Below are 23,198 nucleotides of genomic sequence, written 5' to 3'. Positions count from 1 at the left end.
GAGGTTGAGGGGCGACCTGATAGAGGTATACAAAATTATGAGGGGCATAGACAGAGTGGATAGTCAGAGGCTTTTCCCCAGGGTAGAGGGGTCAATTACTAGGGGGCATAGGTTTAAGGTGAGAGGGGCAAAGTTTAGAGTAGATGTACGAGGCAAGTTTTTTACGCAGAGGGTAGTGGGTGCCTGGAACTCACTACCGGAGGAGGTAGTGGAAGCAGGGACGATAGGGCCATTTAAGGGGCACCTTGACAAATATATGAATAGGATGGGAATAGAAGGATACGGACCCAGGAAGTGTAGAAGATTGTAGTTTAGTCGGGCAGTATGGTCGGCACGGGCTTGGAGGGCCGAAGGGCCTGTTCCTGTGCTGTACATTTCTTTGTTCTTTGTTCTTTGTTATAACAGATGTCAAGTCTGTGCTTGTTGGCAAAGTCCAGTTGAACTTTATTTGTCAGCTGTGCCACTGGGAAACTTGTTTTTAATACAAAATTTAGAAAGAATTAACAACTAGAACCTGCAGCAAGATAGTCAGATTAATTGTCTTTCACGAATACAGAAGTTGAGTTTTCTTTCAAATCATAATACACCAGATAAAGTAACTGGGTAATTTTGATTAGCAAAGCGAGCAGCAAAGGTTTCAGAAATATAGATGGAGTGAGCAAGAAGAGAAACAGAACAGAGCAACAGAAGCACTTTTCCATTCCGGTAAGTGATTCTTAAGAGAATTGTTATCTCAAAGTCTGGCCTTCTTTTTACTGCTGATTGGCTTTAACTATTTCGAATTTTCTCAATTCAGCCAAAGTGTCTGTCCATCAATTTAAGAGATATGGGTTTTTGAATATGTTGGTGTAATTTTCCCATTCAATCACTTGCCAATTTTCCAAATTATCGACATCTGCATCTCAACATTACTTAGAAAAAACACAGCCTTCAGGGCATTATGACCTTTGACTGTCTATTACCATGGAAACGAGACTGCCTGTGCTGGAAAAGCAGCAGCATACAATGGGGTCTTTTAGCTATTTGGCGTCACTGACCTTGTTTGGCTCAACAATTTGCAAATGTTAAAATCTAGGTTGAATGAAAGAAAACTAAAGTGGATTTTCTGGATGAACCCTTAATGGGTTTCCAGCTTTGTTGCACTCAAATTATGCTTAATGTGTTCTCATTTAAACCTATTACCTTTATCATCTATAGCTAACTAGACAAGCCAATTTCTATCAGTCCTCCCTTTTGATTCTTCTAAAGATTAATAAGATGAATCAAAATAATGAATAGAAATTAAGGAAGAAATGTGACAAGATAGAAGTAAGCGTGGGGAGGAACGCATTCACATTGTCTGTAATCGGTCACTTGTTTGTGAACAGCCTTCAACACTGGAACGGGCAAAGCTTTGCAAGCGATACAAGCATTTTGGAAGCATTTTATTCAAAAAAATAATTATACAGTACCATAACGATTCAGTAATAATGGAAATTGATTATATGAATGGAGTAATATTTGGGTAATAATGCAATAATGCAGTAATAAAAGTTCAATAGTAGGAGCCTTGTTCAATGTCATGGGCTGGTAGTGCAGTTGGACCACTATGAACCACTTTGATTGTTGGGGCATTATAGGTAGCCATACATTGGCTAATGCATCTGATCGGCAAGATCACTACGTAAATGACAAGCACAAATATGAAAAATCAGAGAAGTCCCTGAATGATAGAAATTCCTGTGCCACCCACCCATCCAGAGAACCATCCCCAAAGAGTGGTGTCAGAGGGTTGGTAAAGTTTTCTACCTTCTTCTTGCATATGTGCTGACAAGCTTTTGATTTCTTCTGAATAACTGGGATGTAGGTGCAACACTCTGCACCAATCAGGGCACAGGTTCCACCTTTTTCAGCTAGCAAATAGTCAAGTGCCATCCGATTCTGTAAAGCCACAGTTCGAATGGCGAGCATCTCGGCTGAAATGCTACTTCGGGCTCGGGCAGTGTCATTGGCTTTTTTCTCTAGGTCTCCGGCCAATTTAATGTATTCTCCGGTCAATACGATGACGCCATAGGCAGGGATGAGAGCAGAAAAGAATTTTGCAGCCCCTGTGATCTTGCGTTTAGACCTCGTGATGATAGTGGTAGGTTGATATTTCTCAAACTGTGGGATGAGAGGTCCATGTTTTGAGTCTGCGTTTATAGCATCGGCGAGGGAAAGGGAAAGGAATGGCGGATGAAGGGGACAATGAATCCTGAATAGCACGCTCCTCTCTAGCTCATTGGGAGCCAAGGTTATGCAGTATTACCGCAGATGTAATAGGTGCCATTATAGGTAGAGTATTGGGCAACCACTTGTGGGGACCAAAGTTCTGTACAATTTGTCCCATCGGTGTGATTAGGTAGCCCTTTAAAGTCGATGGGATTCACTTCATGTCCATAGACCACTACCTTTCTTGTGTCATGAGTGCACGGTGTTCTGGCACTCGCATCCAAATAATATTCACATTTACTGTATCCCGCATTCCATGCTCTATGATTATAGCCGATTAACCATATGGTCCCAGTGTGGTTATGACCAGTTGGGAAGGTTACTTGGGGTGGTTTCTGTTTCTGATCATAGACATGTTGATACCATCGCTTGAAAGTGTTTAATGGGCGGCCTGTAGATCGCCATCTCTTAACCTCATCGTTTATCGTTTCTTTGGTTCTGGTGTCTCCACATTGGGGAAGGGAAGAGTCGCGATTTTGGAAAATGTACCATTCTGTCATTTGGGATAAAGTAACAGGAACAGGTTGTCGTGGGATACCTGCTTGGGAATTGGTAGGGATAGAAGAACACACCCAGCATTTAGAGACGTTAAAGTCTCTAGCATAGGTATAGGACATGTAAAGGAACGTGTTAACATTGAACTCCTGGGTAAGGCCTGCTGGGCCAAACATGTAACTGAAAATCAATATTATGGCAAACATTTTTACAGATTCTGATTTTGGTACGCGCGCTTCACATGTGACGCGTGAATGCATGATTTCTTTCCTTGGAGTTTCACGGCTGACTGGGATGTGAGTAATATCTGGTAGGGGCCTTCCCACTTGGCTCCTAAAGGTTCGCACTGAATCTTTTTTTACGTAAACGGAATCGCCGGGCACCGAGTCGTGGCCCCCCTCAGGAGGAACGCCCCACGCCGCCGACACCTGACAGCATTTGTTAAGTTTTGACAATAACTAAGTAAAACATCACTAATCAGATGACAGTCTACCTTTCTTAAGTCAATAGTTCCTGGCAGTGACTTGAGTCTGCCAGTGATGACCTCAAAAGGGCTTAGGCCTGTGGTTCTGTTTGGGGTTGCTCTGATACTGCACAAACCTAGTGGCAAGGCTTGAATCCAATTCCTGCCTTCTTGGTTGTATTTGGACAATCGTTCTTTTAAAGTCCGGTTCATGCGTTCCACTTGTCCTGATGTTTCTGGATGATAAGGGCAGTGTAGATTCCAATCGATGTTCAGTAACCTGCACACCATCTGGCAAACAGCACCTGTAAAGTGGGTTCCATTGTCTGAGTCAATGCTAGCTGGTACTCCCCATCTGGGAATATAGTCTTTGCATAGGACTTTGGATGTATGGGTGGCTGTAGCCCTCCTGGCTGGAGCAGCCTCTATCCATCTAGAGAACTTATCCACTATTACAAGGAAGTTAGTGTATCTTTGACATGTAGGAAGGGCGATGTAATTGACCTGTATGTTCTGGAATGGTCCTGCAGGGGCAGGAGCTTTTAGCTGAGGCATTGATGTTATAGGTCCAAAGTTGTTCTTTTGACATGTTACACAGTGGTTTGATACCAATTGTGCATGTTTTTTGAATCCTTTGCCACACCAACTTTTCTGGAATCGAGCCATCATCTGTCCTGGGGCTAAACGTCCCCATGAATGGATCTGTTGGGCCAGAAATGGCATCAGTGCCTGTGGTGCAACTGTGTATCAGTCTGAACTTGTCTCCATCTATCATCATCATACAACTGGATACCTGAGTCTAACCATGACCATTTCTCTTCTTGTGTAGAGTCATGTTGCATTTCACGTAGATCTTGTAATAAATCGGTCACTCCCAATTTGTAGATGTGTCTTGGTTCTGCTGAAGAATCCCACTGGGAGGCAGCTTCCTTTGCTACTCGGTCTGCAAGGGTGTTTCCTTGTGCTTCTGTAGTGTTGTCTTGAATACGGACCTTACACTTTAGAATGGATACTTCTTTTGGCAAAGCTATGGCTTCTAGGAGGTCATCATTTCAGTGGTGGGAGTCCAGAACTCACTGTCTGATAGGGTCCTAGAAGCAGAAATCCTGATCTCTTAAAATAAATGTCTTGGATATCCAATTGAAGGACTGGGACATACAGGGCAATCGACTGAGATCTGCAAAATGGTGTTAAGCTGAAAGCTCCACTTCAGCCAGCACTCACACAATGGGCCAAATGGCCTCTATCTGGACCAGAACTTTCAGGTTTTTACTCTGATAGTTGGAGTTTGTTTCTGATGATAATAGCCTCAAAAGGACTGGAGTTTAACATTCTCGATATTGGTGAAATAAATCAGCTGTTTTAAACACGTTGTAGATTTTTGTCTTTCCTGCCTGAGTGTTTAACATCACCTGGCTGGAGCTCAGAAAGCACAATCTCACCTCATAGAATCAGGGAATTTACAGTGCAGGAGGCCATTCGGCCCATTGAGTCTGTGCCAGCCCTTGGAAAGAGCATCCTACTTAAGCCCACACCACCACCCTATCACTGTAACCCCATCTAACCTTTTGGACACAAAGGGCAATTTAGAATAGTCAATCCACCTAACCTGCACATCTTTGGAGTGTGGGAGGAAAGCGGAGCACCCGGAGGAAACCCTCGCAGACACGGGGAAAACGTGCAGACTCCGCACAGACAGTGACCCAAGCCGGGAACCGAACCCGGGTCCTTGGTGCTGTGAATCAACAGTGCTACCCACTGTGCTACCGTGCCACCCTTGCATCCAAGCTCCCGGATTGTCTGTCTTCTCTCCGAGTAAGATTCTGTTTGTCTCTTGTATTTCACTGTGACAGGGCAGAGACCTGTTTGAAGGATTCAAACATGGGAGTTCTGGGAAAAATGGGCAAGGATTTGGGAGGTGGCAACATGTTTAAAGAGTTTGGAGAGGAGAGGGAGGTTGAAGATGGGGCAGTAATTTGTAAGGATGGCAGGGTCAAGGGTTTGTTTTATTGAGGAGGGGGTGGTGATGGCAGATTTGAAGGACAGAAGGACAGTACCTGAAGAGAGAGAAATGTTGACAATATCCAGGGACACAGGGTAGTTGGCTGATGGTCGATGGAGCAGGAGCTGGATCACATGGACAAGATGAGCTCTGAGAGGGCATGAGAGGAGATGGGAGAGAAACAAGATAAAGATGTGGGTTCAGGGCTCGGGAAAGGATGAAATTTAGAGACAGTTTGGTCCGGTGGGCTCGTGGAAGGGAGGGAAGCAGCAGAGGCAGCTGATCGGATTTACTCAATCTCAGTCACAAAGAAGCTCCACAAGCTCCTCCCACTTCTTGTTGGAGGTGAGGATGGAAGAGACAGGGGAGAGCGAGAGTACTTCAAAAGGAACTAACTTGTGTCAGAGATATTAAAACTTTTCAGCACTCTGCGTATTTAACACAAATCTAATTTATTTGACTTTTAGCCAGAATATTAGCCCTTGTAAATGGGCTGGAGTTTGTTACCAGCAGAAAGAGACCCAAATGAGACCTGAATGTGAGGAACAGCAAAATCCAATCACTGTGGTTATTTGTGGCATCGTTGGTGCTGCTGCAGGTTGGATAACTGAGTGAATTCCTTCCCACACTCAGAGCAGGTGAATGGTCTCTCCCCAGTGTGAATTCGCTGGTGTGTCTGCAAGTTGAATAATCGAGTGAATCCCTTCCCACAATTGGCGCAGATGAACGGTCTCTCTCCAGTGTGAACACGCTGGTGCTTTTGCAGAGTGGATGAGTTTGTGAATCCCTTCCCACACTTGGAGCAGGCAAATGGCCTCTCCCCAGTGTGAATTCGCTGATGTGCAGTGAGGTGTGATGATCGTCTGAACCCAGTCCCACACTGAGAGCACCTGAACGGTCTCTCGTTGGTGTGAACACGTTGATGGCACTTCAGATCCCAAGAACTTTTATAGCACTTCCCGCAGTCTGCACATTGGAACGGTCTCTCCCCAGTGTGAAATCGCTGGTGAATCCGCAGGTGGGATGACTGAGTGAATCCCTTCCCACACTCGGAGCAGGTGAATGGTCTCTCCCCAGTGTGAATTAGTTGGTGTGTGGACAGAGTAGATGACTGAGTGAATCCCTTCCCACACTTGGCGCAGGTGAATAGTCTCTCCCCAGTGTGAATTCGCTGATGTAAAGTGAGCTGAGATGATCGTCTGAACCCAGTCCCGCAGTGAGAGCACCTGAACGGTTTCTCGTCAGTGTGAACACGTTGATGGCTCATCAGATCCCAAGAACTTTTAAAGCACTTCCCGCAGTCTGGACATTGGAAAGGTCTCTCATCAGTGTGAACTAGCTGGTGTCTCAGCAGGAGGGATGACTGAGTGAATCCTTTCCCACACTCTGAGCAGGTGAATGGTCTCTCCCCAGTGTGAATTCGCTGGTGCTTCTGCAGAGCGGATGCCTGAGTGAATACCTTCCCACACTTGGCGCAGGCAAATGGCCTCTCCCCACAGTGAATTCGCTGGTGCTTCTGCAGGTTGAATGACTGAGTGAATACCTTGCCACACTTGGCACAGACAAATGGCTTCTCCCCAGTGTGAATTCGGTGATGTGCAGTGAGGTGAGATGAGTTTCTGAACCCAGTCCCGCAGTAAGAGCACCTGAACAGTCTCTCGTCAGTGTGAACTTGCTGGTGTGCCTGCAGGCCGGATGACCGAGTGAATCCCTTCCCACACGTGGAGCAGGTGAATGGTCTCTCACCAGTGTGGCTGCGTTGATGAGTTTCCAGCTGGGATGGGGAAGTGAATCCTTTCCCACAGTCCCCACATTTCCACGGTTTCTCCTCAGTGCGACTGCATTTGTGGCTTGTGAGGCCTGATGACTGACTGAATCCTCGTCCACACAAACAAATCAGGTACGGTTTCTCCCCACTCTGAACGATGCTTTTTCCTTCCATGTTCAAAATCCACTGATATTCAGGATCTGATAAATTGAGGACTCTGTCAGATCCCGATGTGATGCTTGGTTTGATTTTTCGGACTTAGAATCCTCCACTTCGAACACCCTGTGAAACTGATTTAAAAACAGAAAATAGGGAGTGAGAGAGAACCCACAAAAACACACAGTCAGGTTGTGAAATTGAGCTGAATGAATCTGGTGATTTGTGGGGCCGGCACTGGGAAAAAGTGATCATGAAAACTGCTGGATTGTCATAAAAACCCAACTGGCCTCTTTGGGAGGAGAAAGAGGTGAAGAGGGATTTTGTATATCTACAAGACATGTTAAGGGAATAGTTGGCAAAAAAATTTCAATCTTGAGCTTCATAAGCAGAAATATTGATACCAAAACTATGCTTCTGGTGGCACAGTGATTAGCACTGCTGCCTCACAGTGCCAGGGAGCCGGGTTCAATTCCGGCCTTGGTGACTGTCTGTGTGGAGTTTGCACTTTCTCCCCGTGTCTGCGTGGGTTTCCACCCGGTGCTCAGGTTTTCTCCAACAGTCCAAAGAAGGGAAAGTTAGGTGGATTGGCCTTGATAAATTGCCCCTTAGTGTCCAGGGATGGGTAGGTTCAGTGGGGCTACAGGGACAGGGTAGGGGTGTGGGCCTGGCAGGGTGCACTTTCAGAGAATCAGTGCAGACTTGATGGGCCGAATGGCCTCCTTCTGCACTGTAGGAATTCTATGGTTCTAATTCTATTCTATGAATCTTTATAAAGCTCTGGTCACCACTCTCCAGGAAGGATGTGAAGGTTCTTGGAGAAGGTGCAGAGGAGATTTACCAGAATGGTTCCAGCAAAGGAGGTTGAGGGGAGATTTGATTCAGGGACACAAGATTATGCCAAGTTTCGATCAGGTGGACAAAGAAACTTTGTTTCCATTCACTGATCGTACAAGCAGTCGGAAACAGATTTAAAGTTTTGGGTAAAACCTGGATTGAACTATATAAGATGCTGAGGGGTCTTGACAGGGTGGATGTGGAGAGAATGTTTCCTCTTATGGGAGAATCTGGAACAAGGGGGTCACTTGCAAAGTGAGGCGTCACCCATTTCAGATGGGGATAAAGATTTGTTTTTTTCTTGAGGGTTGCAAGACAGGGGTGGCATAGTAGTTAGCACTGCTGCCTCACAGCACCAGGGACCAGAGTTCAATTCCCACCCTGACTGTGTGGAGTTTGCACTTTCTCCCCGTGTCTGTGTGGGTTTCCTCGGGGTGCTCCAGTTTCCTCCTACAGTTCAAAGATATGCAGGTTAGGTTGAATCGGTTAGGATTGTATTCCATAAGACCATAAGACATAGGAGCGGAAGTAAGGCCATTCGACCCATCGAGTCCACTCCACCATTCAATCATGGCTGATTTCAACTCCATTTACCCGCTCTATCTCCATAGCCCTTAATTCCTCAAGAAATCAAGAATTTATCAACTTCTGTCTTAAAGACACTCAACGTCCCGGCCTCCACCGCCCTCTGTGGCAATGAATTCCACAGACCCACCACTCTCTGGCTGAAGAAATTTCTCCTCATCTCTGTTCTCAAGTGACTCCCTTTTATTCTAAGGCTGTGCCCCCGGGTCCTAGTCTCCCCTGCTAATGGAAACAACTTCCCTACATCCACCCTATCTAAGCCATTCATTATCTTGGAAGTTTCTATTAGATCTCCCCTCAACCTCCTAAACTCCAATGAATATAATCCCAGGATCCTCAGACATTCATCGTATGTTAGGCCTACCATTCCTGGGATCATCCGTGTGAATCTCCGCTGGACCCGCTCCAGTGCCAGTATGTCCTTCCTGAGGTGTGGGGCCCAAAGTTGCTCACAGTATTCTAAATGGGGCCTAACTAATGCTTTATAAAGCTTCAGAAGTACATCCCTACTTTTATATTCCAAGCCTCTTGAGATGAATGACAACATTGCATTTGCTTTCTTAATTACGGACTCAACCTGCAAGTTTACCTTTAGAGAATCCTGGACTAGGACTCCCAAGTCCCTTTGCACTTCAGCATTATGAATTTTGTCACCGTTTAGAAAATAGTCCATGCCTCTATTCTTTTTTTCCAAAGTGCAAGACCTCGCACTTGCCCACGTTGAATTTCATCAGCCATTTCTTGGACCACTCTCCTAAACTGTCTAAATCTTTCTGCAGCCTCCCCACCTCCTCCATACTACCTGCCCCTCCACCTATCTTTGTATCATCGGCAAACTTAGCCAGAATGCCCCCAGTCCCGTCATCTAGATCGTTAATATATAAAGAGAACAGCTGTGGCCCCAACACTGAACCCTGCGGGACACCACTCGTCACCGGTTGCCATTCCGAAAAAGAACCTTTTATCCCAACTCTCTGCCTTCTGCCTGACAGCCAATCGTCAATCCATGTTAGTACCTTGCCTCGAATACCATGGGCCCTTATTTTACTCAGCAGTCTCCCGTGAGGCACCTTATCAAAGGCCTTTTGGAAGTCAAGATAGATAACATCCATTGGCTCTCCTTGGTCTAACCTATTTGTTATCTCTTCAAAGAACTCTAACAGGTTTGTCAGGCACGACCTCCCCTTACTAAATCCATGCTGACTTGTCCTAATCTGACCCTGCACTTCCAAGAATTTAGAAATCTCATCCTTAACAATGGATTCTAGAATCTTGCCAACAACCGAGGTTAGGCTAATTGGCCTATAATTTTCCATCTTTTTCCTTGTTCCCTTCTTGAACAGAGGGGTTACAACAGCGATTTTCCAATCCTCTGGTACTTTCCCGGACTCCAGTGACTTTTGAAAGATCATAACTAACGCCTCCACTATTTCTTCAGCTATCTCCTTTAGAACTCTAGGATGTAGTCCATCTGGGCCCGGAGATTTATCAATTTTTAGACCTCTTAGTTTCTCTAGCACTTTCTCCTTTGTGATGGCTACCATATTCAACTCTGCCCCCTGACTCTCCGGAATTGGTGGGATATTACTCATGTCTTCTACTGTGAAGACTGACGCAAAGTACTTATTTAGTTCCTCAGCTATTTCCTTGTCTCCCATCACAAAATTACCAGCGTCATTTTGGAGCGGCCCAATGTCAACTTTTGCCTCCCGTTTGTTTTTAATGTATTTAAAGAAACTTTTACTATCATTCCTAATGTTACTGTCTAGCCTACCTTCATATTTGATCCTCTCTTTCCTTATTTCTCTCTTTGTTATCCTCTGTTTGTTTTTGTAGCCTTCCCAATCTTCTGACTTCCCACTACTCTTTGCCACATTATAGGCTTTCTCTTTTGCTTTGATGCATTCCCCAACTTCCTTTGTCAGCCATGGCTGCCTAATCACCCCTCTGATAACCTTTCTTTTCTTTGGGATGAACCTCTGCACTGTGTCCTCAATTACTCCCAGAAACTCCTGCCATTGCTGTTCTACTGTCTTTCCCACTAGGCTCTGCTCCCAGTCGATTTTCGTCAGTTCCTCCCTCATGCCCCTGTAGTTACCTTTATTTAACTGTAACACCTTTACATCTGATTCTACCATCTTTCTTTCAAATTGGAGATTGAATTCTACCATATTATGATCACTCCCTCCTAAGTGCTCCCTTACTTTAAGATCTTTAATCAAGTCTGGCTCATTACATAACACTCAGTCCAGAATGGCCTGTTCCCTCGTGGGCTCCATCACAAGCTGTTCCAAAAAGCCCTCCTGTAAACATTCAATGAATTCCCTTTCCTTGGGTCCACTGGCAGCATTATTTACCCAGTCCACCTGCATATTGAAGTCCCCCATGATCACTGTGACCTTGCCTTTCTGACATGCACTTTCTATTTCGTGGTGCATTTTGTGCCCCTGGTCCTGACCACTGTTAGGAGGCCTGTACATAACTCCCATTATGTTTTTTTGCCTTTGTGGTTCCTCAACTCTACCCACACAGACTCCACATCATCTGACCCTATGTCATTTAGTGCTATTGATTTAATTTCATTCCTAATTAACATGGCAACCCCGCCCCCTCTGCCCACCTCCCTGTCTTTTCGATAGGTTGTGAATCCCTGGATGTTTAAATGCCAGTCCTGAACCCCCTGCAACCATGTCTCTGTGATGCCTACCACATCATACCTGCCAGTCACAATCTGGGCCACAAGCTCATCTACCTTGTTCCGTACACTGCACGCATTTAAATATAGCACCTTTAATTCTCTATTGACCGTCCCTTTTTGTTTTCTTAGTGTGGTGGACCTTGGTTTACTGAGCCTTTCATAGAACATAGAACAATACAGCGCAGTACAGGCCCTTCGGCCCACGATGTTGCACCGAAACAAAAGCCATCTAACCTACACTATGCCATTATCATCCACATGTTTATCCAATAAACTTTTAAATGCCCTCAATGTTGGCGAGTTCACTACTGTAGCAGGTAGGGCATTCCACGGCCTCACTACTCTTTGCGTAAAGAACCTACCTCTGACCTCTGTCCTATATCTATTACCCCTCAGTTTAAAGTTATGTCCCCTCGTGCCAGCCATATCCATCCGCGGGAGAAGGCTCTCACTGTCCACCCTATCCAACCCCCTTTCCATACACTGTGTCATATTTTGTGGGATGGGGACTATCGTAACCTCTCCTGAGTTTTGTCTTTTTGTGCTTTTTTGTATTCCTAAGCAGCTACGCTTCCCACTGATTACTTCACCTCTTGGTTCCCTGACTTTCCCTTCCCCCCCAATCTTTAGTTTAAAGTCCTATTGACCACCCTATTTATTCTTTTCGCCAGAACACTGGTCCCAGCTCGGTTCAGGTGGAGACCATCCCAACGGTATAGGTCCCCCCTGTCCCAAAACTGATGCCAGTGTCCCATGAAAAGGAACCCCTCTTTCCCACACCACTCTTTCAGCCACGTGTTAACTTCCCTTATTCTTGCCTCCCTATGCCAATTTGCACGTGCTCGTGCAGTAATCCGGAGATCATGACCCTTGAGGACCTGTTTTTTTATTTGAATCCTAGCTCTTTATAATCTCTAAACAGGTCCTCTTTCCTAGACTTGCCTATGTTGTTGGTACCGACATGGACCACAACAACTGGATCCTCCCCCTCCCTCTCCCGTATCCTATCAAGCCGGTCAGAGATGACCCGCACCCTCGCACCGGGCAGGCAAAATACCATGCAGGACTCTTTATCCGGCTCACAAAGGATACTATCTATCCCCCTGATAATAGAATCCCCTACAACTACAACTTGCCTATTTACTCCCTCCCCTTGAATGGCCTGCTGAACCATGGTGCCTTGGTCAGCTGACTCATCCTTCCTGCAGCCCTGTTCGCCATCCACAAAGGGAGCAAGTGCCTCATACCTGTTGGACAGAGTCAAGGGCTGAGTCTCCTGAGTTCCTGACTGCTGGTTCCCTTTACCTGCCTGACTTGCAGTCACACCCTGCTGTCCCTGGCCACTGGCAGGATTTAAACTACTTACTCTGACTGGTGTGACTGCCTCCTGAAACACAGTGTACAGGTAAGTCTCCCCCTCCCGGATGTGCCTCAGTGTTTGAAGCTCAGACTCCAGCTCATCAACTCTGAGCCGGAGCTCTTCGAGCAGCCAACACTTACTGCAGATGTGGTCGCTGAAGCTCGCAATGGGATCTGCCAGCTCCCACATCAAGCAGCTCAAGCACATCACCTGACCAGCCATCACTAATTAATTAATTAGTTTAATTTAAGTTTATGGGTTTAGCTGTGTTTTTTAAAAAATTTGGGGCAGATTTGCTATCAACCACTCAGATCACAGCTTCCCTCTGACGTCACTTTTGGGGAAAAAACTGGAAAACAGGAAGTTTCCGTTAGGATTTTATACTCACAGAGACTGCTCCTCCTCCTCCGAACGGCTCCCGAAATTAGGCCCGAAGAAAGAGAGAGAACAAAACAGTAGGGAAAAAGCACCTTCTCCCACTCTTCACCGAATTACCTCACTGCACCAAATTCTCACTCGGTCTGTATCTCTCTCACTCAGGCTGTGTGTCCTTGACCTGCGCAATGTATTCCAGTATTCGCTGGAACATAGAACATACAGTGCAGAAGGAGGCAATTTGGCCCATCGCGTCTGCAGCGACCCACTTAAGCCCTCACTTCCCCCTCATCCCCGTAACCCAATAACCTCTCCCAACCTTTTTGGTTACTAAGGGCAATTTAGCATGGCCAATCCACCTAACCTGCGCATCTTTGGACTGTGGGAGGAAACCGCAGCTCTCGGAGGAAACCCACGCAGACACGGGGAAAATGTGCAGACTCCGCACAGACAGCGGGGAATCGAACCTGGGACCCTGGCGCTGTGAAGCCACAGTGCGACCGTGCTGCCCCAAGTTCAAAAGAATGAGGGCGGATCTCATAGAAACCTAGAAACAGTGGGTGGCTCAGTGGTTAGCACTGCTGCCTCATGTCGCCAAGGACCCGAGTTCGATTCCGGCCCCGGGTCATTGTGTGTGTGGAGTTTGCATATTCTCTCTGTGTTTGTGTGGGTCTCACCCCCACAAATCCAAAGATGTGCAGGGTAGGTAGATTGGCCACTCTAAAATTGCCCTTAATTGCAAAAAAAGAATGGGGCACTCTAAATTTATGTTAAAAAAAAAACAGGGCGAGACAGAGTAGATTCAGGACGGATGTTCCTGATAGTGGGTGTGTCCAGAAATAGGGGTCACAGTCTGAGGATACGGGGTCGACCATTTAGGACAGAGATGAGGAGAAATTTCTTCACCCACAGAGTGGTGAGCCTGTGGAATGTTTTCAAGAAGTAGTTCGATACAGCACTTAGGGCGAAGGGGATCAAAGGATATGGGGGAAAGCGGGATTAGGCTATTGAGCCGAATCAGCTCTGATCATGATGAATGGTGGAGCAGGCTCGAAGGGCCAAATGGTCTCCTCCTGCTCCTATTTTCTACGTTGCTCCATATCTATGCATGTAAATGGTCCAGTAGGTATGAGGAAGAATGTTTTTACCCAGCCAGTGTCAATGCTGAAACTTGCTGCCTCTGATGGAGTTTGGAAATAGCCACAATAAATGATGTTTTGAAAAATTGGATCGAAACCCGAGAGAAATAAAGCTGTGAGGATACAGAGCAGGAGAATGACTCTGACTGGATTGCTCCAGATAATAATAATCCTTATTAGTGTCACAAGTAGGCTTACATTAACACTGCAATGAAGTTACTGTGAAAATTCCCTAGTCTCCATACTCAGGCTCCTATTCGGGTACAATTTAGTTCGGCAATTTATGACCTTCCAGACACATTCATTTCAGTAATTTCAGATTATAATCATCACTCCGATATTTTTAGACAGTTGGTGCTGGTAACGGTTCTGCTGTTGCCATTTATACCTCACCTGGACCTGTCTTTTATTTCTTCTCGTGTCCTATTAGTTTATTTACTTCTCTCATTGTCACCCAGTTTTGTCTTGCACCATTATCCCCCTTGTCATTTAATCACTTCAGCCTCACATCCTCCCAAACTGCCCCCTCTGAAATGGCCCAGCAAGCCACTCAGTTCAAGGGCAATTAGGGATGGGCAGCAAATGCCGGCTCAGCCAGCGACACCCACATCCCAAGGACAAATAAAGGAAAGTCGGCAGTTAGAAAGGCAAATGCAATGTTCGCATTCATTTCAAGAGAGCTACAATACAAGATGAATGGGGATGGGAAACATATCAGCCATGATCGAATGGCAGAGCAAACTCGAAAATTCAATGGGCTGAATGGCCTAATTCTGCTTCTCTATCATTTTTTTTATGAGGGGATCTCATAGAAACATTTGTAAAAAGATTGTTGTAATCCATCCCAGACCTGGATACAGATCAACTGATTCTTGGAGGAGACTTCAATTGTGTTCTGGATCCTAAATGGACTGGTCCAAGCTGATTCAACCACAACAAAAACATGAAAAAGGAATGAAACCAGACGGACCACCCGGCATCGACCCAGGCACCAGAAATTACAACGGCAAACCCAGCAAAAGATTTTTTTAAACTATTCCCATCAGTAGATTGTAAAAGGATTACAGGACACAGATTTAAGATTGTGAATAAGATCTACAGGGGAGATAGGAGGTAGTCATTTTATACAGTGAGTGATAATGATCTGGAACACCATCCTTCCACACAAAGGTCGATAATCTCCAGATCCAGATCGTCCCACTCATTGAAACATCGCCTGACAAAGATGACAAACGCGCATGCGCCCTGATGCACATCCAATAAAGATGGCGGCCGTTAACCCGAGCCGAACATGAGGAGCTGCAGCTCCGCTCGGTACAAATGGGGTCCCGGAAACTCTTTTCCAAGGATTGCAGCACCGAATGGTGCTGACAGAATTTGATGTGAGGATTGGTTGTGAGTTTCCTGTCTGCGAATCCCTTTCTCAGCCCCTGTGAAAGAAGTTTACAAAGCCATCACTGTCAGTCCAGAAATGAAATTCAGGAAAGATAAATATTTCTCCTGGTTTGAGTTTGCGTTGTGTAAATCCTCCCCTACTAATCCCCTGTAAAAGAAGTTTCCAAAATTAATCACTATCAGTCCAGGATAGAAATCCACAACATTCTCCCCTCCTGCTTCCTGGTCCATGATGACCCCTCATGCCCCCCCTGCACACTGACCCTCTTGTCATCAGCAGTCCCCTGATTTGAGGGTGACATCTACTCAGGGTTGTGAATTTCTTCCCTGGGTCTTCATGTGGCTGAACAGAGCCGCAGAGCTTTGGACACATGGGACAGAATGTCTAATAAGACAGTGAAATCCGGAGAGCAGGATTGGCTTCCTTTTCTTTCCATCTCTGCCACCGCTTTGCATCATCAATAAGATACCGGGACTCAAAGACTAATCCAGTTTGATGGACAAGTTGTCTCCATTCTGAACAATGGGGAACAAGCTCCTCCCACTCATTGAATCATCGCCCCGACAAAGACGACAAACGCGCATGCGCGCTGATGCACATCCAACAAAGATGGCGGCCATTAACCCGAGCCGAACATGAGGAGCTGCAGCTCCGCTCGGTACAAACTGGGTCCCGGAAACTCTTTTCCGAGGATTGCAGCTCACAACAGCTTTTCACAACGTTTCCGCCCATCCCCGCGATCTCTCGCTCCCTCCATATTGTTAAACGCCTCTTACCAATGTCAGAATTTATGAAGAGCGGAGAATTTGGCACTCATCCAGAACTCCATTCGCGGGAGCGATGTGAACGGAGAATTACGGCCGTTGTTTCTGTCAGGATATTGCTGGGGTAAAAGAAAATAAATTATTTGAATTGTATTTTTGTGTTTGTATTGAGATCTTTCCAACCTTCTTTCTCCAGTGTAATATAGTGAAGTTTTCTTTGCCCGACTCCCGGCTCCATTCCTCCCTCAGCCCCACTGCTGGAAACAGCCGCTCCAACACGCCCAGACCTCCGAGCAAAGTGATACTGCGCATGCTCGATACACCGAACAATGCGTCTGCGCACTGGGGTCCTGTGGAGTGCGCAGACGCAGAGTGGGCACATTCACAGGCGCAGTGAATATTGGGTAATAGCCGCACCATTGACACCACAAGCAGTAAATACAAAATAACTTCGTTACCAATTGATAAAAATAATCAAACAAATTATTGTCAATAGGTAATCTATTTTCCATTTCTCAAGATGATTAAATGCTGCTCTCCTGTGGAACAATGCAGAACTTAAGGTTTTTTTTTCCCCCAATGGGTCCTTCCTCTCTCCTCCCCAAAAGATGCAAACTCTTGCTGGATTCAATCCCAGAATCAGTAATTCCTCTATCTTCTTCCCTCGTGCTCGTGATACTGAATGTTCAGTGTTTTCTAGAATGATCCAGCACAGCTGTCACTCGGCACACCATGTCTATACTGACCCTGTACAAGAGCTGCCACTTTTCCTGGTTAAATTCCATTTGCTACTGTTCTGCCCATATAACCAGCCCATCTGTATCATGCTGTAATTTAAGGCTTTTCTCCTCGCTAGTTACCACACCAACAATTTTCCATCTGCAAACTTATCCATCATACCGTCACATATTTCAAGACCTCGATTTGATATATAATTACGCTTGGTGACTGAGGATGCAACAGGATCTCCATCAGCACCTGGACCTGTGCTTCCTTCCTTCGAGACCTTTAATAGCTCTGGAGAAACAATGCTGAAAAAGCTGGTGTTCTGGTCAAGGCTAATATGTGGGTGCTTCCTTGCCTGTCTCTGAATTTACTCCACTCCTGTTCACTCCCCACTTATGTAATACGCATTGACTGTAATGACTGGAAAGAGTTTAGAACATAGAACAGTACAGCACAGTTCAGGCCCTTCGGCCCATGATGTTGTGCCGACCATTTATCCTAATCTCAGATCAACCTAACCTACACCCTTTCAATTTACTGCTGTCCATATGCCAAAACTCCCTCATGTTTCTGACTCCACGCCCTCTGCTGGCAGTGCATTCCACGCACCCACCACTTTCGGTGTAAAGAACCTACCTCTGACATCTCCCCTATACCTTCCTCCAATCACCTTAAAATTATGTCCCCTTGTGACAGCCATTTCCGCCCTGGGGAAAAGTCTCTGGCTATCCACTCTATCCATCCTTCCCATTACCTTGTACACCTCTATCAAGTCACCTCTCTTCCTCCTTTGCTCCAGTGAGAAAAGCCCTTGCTCACTCAACCTTTCTTCATAAGACATGCCCTCCAGTCCAGGCAGCATCTTGGTAAATCTCCTCTGTACCCTCTCCAAAGCATCTACATCCTTCCTATAATGAGGCGACCAGAACTGGACACAATATTCCAAGTGTGGTCTAAGTAGGCTTTTATCAAGCTGCAGCAAAACCTCGCGGCTCTTAAACTCAACCCCCCTGTTAATGAAAGCTAACACACCATACGCCTTCTTAACAATCCTATCAACCTGCGTGGCAACTTTGAAGGATCTCTGTATGTGGACCCCAAGATCTCTCTGTTCTTCCACACTTCCAAGAATCCTGCCTTTTAATCCTGTATTCAGCATTCAAATTCGACCTTCCAAAATGAATCACTTCACATTTATCTAGGTTGAACTCCATCTGCCACTTCACAGCCCAGCTCTGCATTCTGTCAATGTCCTGTTGTAACCTGCATCAGCCCTCAACACTATCTACAACTCCCCCAATCTTTGTGTCATCGGCAAATGTACTAATCCACCCTTCCACTTCCTCATCCAAGTCATTTTTAAAAACTACAAAGAGCAGAGGTCCAAGAACAGATCCCTGCAGGACACTGGTCACCGACCACCAGGCGGAATACTTTCCATCCACTACTACCCACTGTCTTCTATTGGCCAGCGAATTCTGTATCCAGACAGCCAAATTTCCCTGTATCCCATGCCCCCTAACTTTCTGAATGAGCCTACCATGGGGAAACTTAGCAAATGTCTTACTGAAATCCATATACACCATATCCACTGCCCGACCTTCATCAATGTGTCTCGTCACATCCTCAAAGAATTCAATGAGGCTTGTGAGGCATGACCTGCCCCTCACAAAGCCATGCTGACTATCTTTAATCAAACTATGGTTTTCTTTTTTTTTTAATTAAATATTTTATTGAAAATTTTTGGTCAACCAACACAGTACATTGTGCATCCTTTGCACAATATTATAACAACACAAATAACAATGACCTATTTTATAAACAAAAAATGAATAAATAATAAATAACAAAAATGAAAACTAGCCCTAATTGGCAACTGCCTTATCACAAGTAACACTCTCCAAAAATATAATTTAACAGTCCAATATATAATTATCTGTAGCAACGACCTATACATACTATACAGTATATATTAACAACCCTGAGAGTCCTTCTGGTTCCTCCATCCCCCCCCCCCCACCCCTCTCTCCCCCCCCACCCCTCTCTCCCCCCCCCCCCCCCCCCCCCCGATCCTGGGCTGCTGCTGCTGCCTTCTTTTTCCCATTCCGTCTATCTTTCTGCGAGGTATTCGACGAACGGTTGCCACCGCCTGGTGAACCCTTGAGCCGACCCCCTTAGGACGAACTTAATCCGCTCTAGCTTTATAAACCCCGCCATGTCATTTATCCAGGTCTCCACCCCCGGGGGCTTGGCTTCTTTCCACATTAGCAATATCCTGCGCCGGGCTACTAGGGACGCAAAGGCCAAAACATCGGCCTCTCTCGCCTCCTGCACTCCCGGCTCTTGTGCAACCCCAAATATAGCCAACCCCCAGCTTGGTTCGACCCGGACTCCTACTACTTTTGAAAGCACCTTTGTCACCCCCTCCAAAACCCCTGTAGTGCCGGGCATGACCAAAACATATGGGTATGATTCGCTGGGCTTCTCGAGCACCTCGCACACCTATCCTCCACCCCAAAAAATTTACTGAGCCGTGCTCCAGTCATATGTGCCCTGTGTAATACCTTAAACTGAATCAGGCTTAGCCTGGCACACGAGGACGACGAGTTTACCCTGCTTAGAGCATCTGCCCACAGCCCCTCCTCGATCTCCTCCCCCAGCTCTTCTTCCCATTTCCCTTTTAGTTCATCTACCATAGTTTCCCCTTCGTCCCTCATTTCCCTATATATATCTGACACCTTACCATCCCCCACCCGTGTCTTTGAGATCACTCTGTCCTGCACCTCTTGTGTCGGGAGCTGCGGGAATTCCCTCACCTGTTGCCTCGCAAAAGCCCTCAGTTGCATATACCTGAATGCATTCCCTTGGGGCAACCCATATTTCTCGGTCAGCGCTCCCAGACTCGCAAACTTCCCATCCACAAACAGATCTTTCAGTTGCGTTATTCCTGCTCTTTGCCACATTCCATATCCCCCATCCATTCCCCCCGGGGCAAACCTATGGTTGTTTCTTATCGGGGACCCCCCCAAGGCTCCAGTCTTTCCCCTATGCCGTCTCCACTGTCCCCAAATCTTCAGTGTAGCCACCACCACCGGGCTTGTGGTGTAGTTCCTCGGTGAGAACGGCAATGGGGCTGTCACCATAGCCCGTAGGCTAGTCCCCCTACAGGACGCCCTCTCTAATCTCTTCCACGCCGCTCCCTCCTCCTCTCCCATCCACTTACTCACCATTGAAATATTAGCGGCCCAATAATACTCACTTAGGCTCGGTAGTGCCAGCCCCCCCCTATCCCTGCTACGCTGTAAGAATCCCTTCCTCACTCTCGGGGTCTTCCCGGCCCACACAAAACCCATGATGCTCTTTTCAATCCTTTTAAAAAAAGCCTTCGTGATCACCACCGGGAGGCACTGAAACACAAAGAGGAATCTCGGGAGGACCACCATCTTAACCGCCTGCACCCTCCCTGCCATTGACAGGGATACCATATCCCATCTCTTGAAATCCTCCTCCATCTGTTCCACCAACCGCGTTAAATTTAACCTATGCAATGTGCCCCAATTCTTAGCTATCTGGATCCCCAGGTAATGAAAGTCCCTTGTTACCTTCCTCAACGGTAGGTCCTCTATTTCTCTACCCTGCTCCCCTGGATGCACCACAAACAACTCACTTTTCCCCATGTTCAATTTATACCCTGAAAAATCCCCAAACTCCCCAAGTATCCGCATTATTTCTGGCATCCCCTCCGCCGGGTCCGCCACGTTTTAGTAGCAAATCGTCCGCATACAAAGATACCCGGTGCTCTTCTCCTCCCCTAAGTACTCCCCTCCACTTCTTGGAACCCCTCAACGCTATCGCCAGGGGCTCAATCGCCAGTGCAAACAATAATGGGGACAGAGGGCATCCCTGCCTTGTCCCTCTATGGAGCCGAAAATATGCAGATCCCCGTCCATTCGTGACCACGCTCGCCACTGGGGCCCTATACAACAGCTGCACCCATCTAACATACCCCTCTCCAAAACCAAATCTCCTCAACACCTCCCACAAATAATCCCACTCCACTCTATCAAATGCTTTCTCGGCATCCATCGCCACTACTATCTCCGTTTCTCCCTCTGGTGGGGCCATCATCATTGCCCCTAACAACCTCCGTATATTCGTGTTCAGCTGTCTCCCCTTCACAAACCCAGTTTGGTCCTCGTGGACCACCCCCGGAACACATTCCTCTATTCTCATTGCCATTACCTTGGCCAGGATCTTGGCATCTACATTTAGGAGGGAAATAGGTCTATAGGACCCGCATTGTAGCGGGTCCTTTTCCTTCTTTAAGAGAAGCGATATCGTTGCTTCAGACATAGTCGGGGGCAGTTGTCCCCTTTCCTTTGCCTCATTAAAGGTCCTCGTCAGTACCGGGGCGAGCAAGTCCACATATTTTCTATAGAATTCGACTGGGAATCCATCCGGTCCCGGGGCCTTTCCCGCCTGCATGCTCCTAATTCCTTTCACCACTTCTTCTACCTCGATCTGTGCTCCCAGTCCCACCCTTTCCTGCTCTTCCACCTTGGGAAATTCCAGCCGATCCAAGAAGCCCATCATTCTCTCCCTCCCATCCGGGGGTTGAGCTTCATATAATTTTTTATAAAATGTCTTGAACACTCCATTCACTCTCTCCGCTCCCCGCTCCATCTCTCCTTCCTCATCCCTCACTCCCCCTATTTCCCTCGCTGCTCCCCTTTTCCTCAATTGGTGTGCCAGCAACCTGCTCGCCTTCTCCCCATATTCGTACTGTACACCCTGTGCCTTCCTCCATTGTGCCTCTACAGTGCCTGTAGTCAGCAAGTCAAATTCTACATGTAGCCTTTGCCTTTCCCTGTACAGTCCCTCCTCCGGTGCTTCCACATATTGTCTGTCCACCCTCAAAAGTTCTTGCAGCAACCGCTCCCGTTCCTTACTCTCCTGCTTCCCTTTATGTGCCCTTATTGATATCAGCTCCCCTCTAACCACCGCCTTCAACGCCTCCCAGACCACTCCCACCTGGACCTCCCCATTATCATTGAGTTCCAAGTACTTTTCAATGCACCCCCTCACCCTTAGACACACCCCCTCATCTGCCATTAGTCCCATGTCCATTCTCCAGGGTGGGCGCCCTCCTGTTTCCTCCCCTATCTCCAAGTCCACCCAGTGTGGAGCGTGATCCGAAATGGCTATAGCCGTATACTCCATTCCCCTCACCTTCGGGATCAATGCCCTACCCAGCACAAAAAAGTCTATTCGCGAGTAGACTTTATGGACATAGGAGAAAAACGAGAACTCCTTACTCCTAGGTCTGCTAAATCTCCACGGGTCTACACCTCCCATCTGCTCCATAAAATCTTTAAGTACCTTGGCTGCTGCCGGCCTCCTTCCAGTCCTGGACTTCGACCTATCCAGCCCTGGTTCCAACACCGTATTAAAATCTCCCCCCATTATCAGCTTTCCCATCTCTAGGTCCGGAATGCGTCCTAGCATCCGCCTCATAAAATTGGCATCATCCCAGTTCGGGGCATATACGTTTACCAAAACCACCGTCTCCCCCTGTAGTTTGCCACTCACCATCACGTATCTGCCCCCGTTATCCGCCACTATAGTCTTTGCCTCGAACATTACCCGCTTCCCCACTAATATAGCCACCCCCCTGTTTTTCGCATCTAGCCCCGAATGGAACACCTGCCCCACCCATCCTTTGCGTAGCCTAACCTGGTCTATCAGTTTCAGGTGCGTTTCCTGTAACATAACCACATCTGCCTTAAGTTTCTTAAGGTGTGCGAGTACCCGTGCCCTCTTTATCGGCCCGTTCAGCCCTCTCACGTTCCACGTGATCAGCCGAGTTGGGGGGCTTCCTACCCCCCCCCCCCCCTTGTCGATTAGCCATCACCTTTTTCCAGCTCCTCACCCGGTTCCCACGCAGCTGTATCTCCCCCAGGCGGTGCCCCCCCGCCCATCCTCTCCCATACCAGCTCCCCCCTCTCCCCAGCAGCAGCAACCCAGTAATTCCCCCCTCCCACCCCCCCCGCTAGATCCCCCGCTAGCGTAATTACTCCCCCCATGTTGCTCCCAGAAGTCAGCAAACTCTGGCTGACCTCGGCTTCCCCCTGTGACCTCGGCTCGTACCGTGCGATGCCCCCTCCTTCCTGCTTCTCTATTCCTG

At 47.1% G+C, this 23,198-nt stretch overlaps 1 protein-coding gene across 2 annotated transcripts; it reads right to left on the bottom strand.

Moving 5' to 3' along the window:
* Positions 1-420: 420 nt before the first annotated feature.
* LOC140419295 (uncharacterized) lies at positions 421-16,594 on the bottom strand. Of its 2 annotated transcripts, none has more exons than XM_072503125.1 (2): positions 16,301-16,594; positions 421-7,268 (listed from the first exon to the last, which is right to left on the bottom strand). In XM_072503125.1, the coding sequence occupies exon 2, from the start codon at positions 7,150-7,152 to the stop codon at positions 5,779-5,781; it is 1,374 nt and encodes a 457-aa protein (XP_072359226.1). In that variant the 5' UTR covers positions 7,153-7,268; positions 16,301-16,594; the 3' UTR covers positions 421-5,778. The 2 variants fall into 2 exon arrangements, with proteins under 2 accessions (XP_072359226.1, XP_072359227.1); XM_072503126.1 differs by having other exon boundaries at positions 16,472-16,586.
* Positions 16,595-23,198: the final 6,604 nt, after the last annotated feature.

The sequence above is a fragment of the Scyliorhinus torazame genome, chromosome 5, assembly GCF_047496885.1.
Source record: "Scyliorhinus torazame isolate Kashiwa2021f chromosome 5, sScyTor2.1, whole genome shotgun sequence".
Taxonomy (NCBI): Eukaryota; Metazoa; Chordata; class Chondrichthyes; order Carcharhiniformes; family Scyliorhinidae; genus Scyliorhinus; species Scyliorhinus torazame.
The sequence above is the reverse complement of the archived record's forward strand: the minus strand, read 5'-3'. Positions and strand labels throughout refer to the sequence as shown.

Bases quoted from the DNA above. Each gene is read 5' to 3' on its own strand.
- LOC140419295 (XM_072503125.1), bottom strand. From the start codon at position 7,152: ATGGAAGGAAAAAGCATCGTTCAGAGTGGGGAGAAACCGTACCTGATT.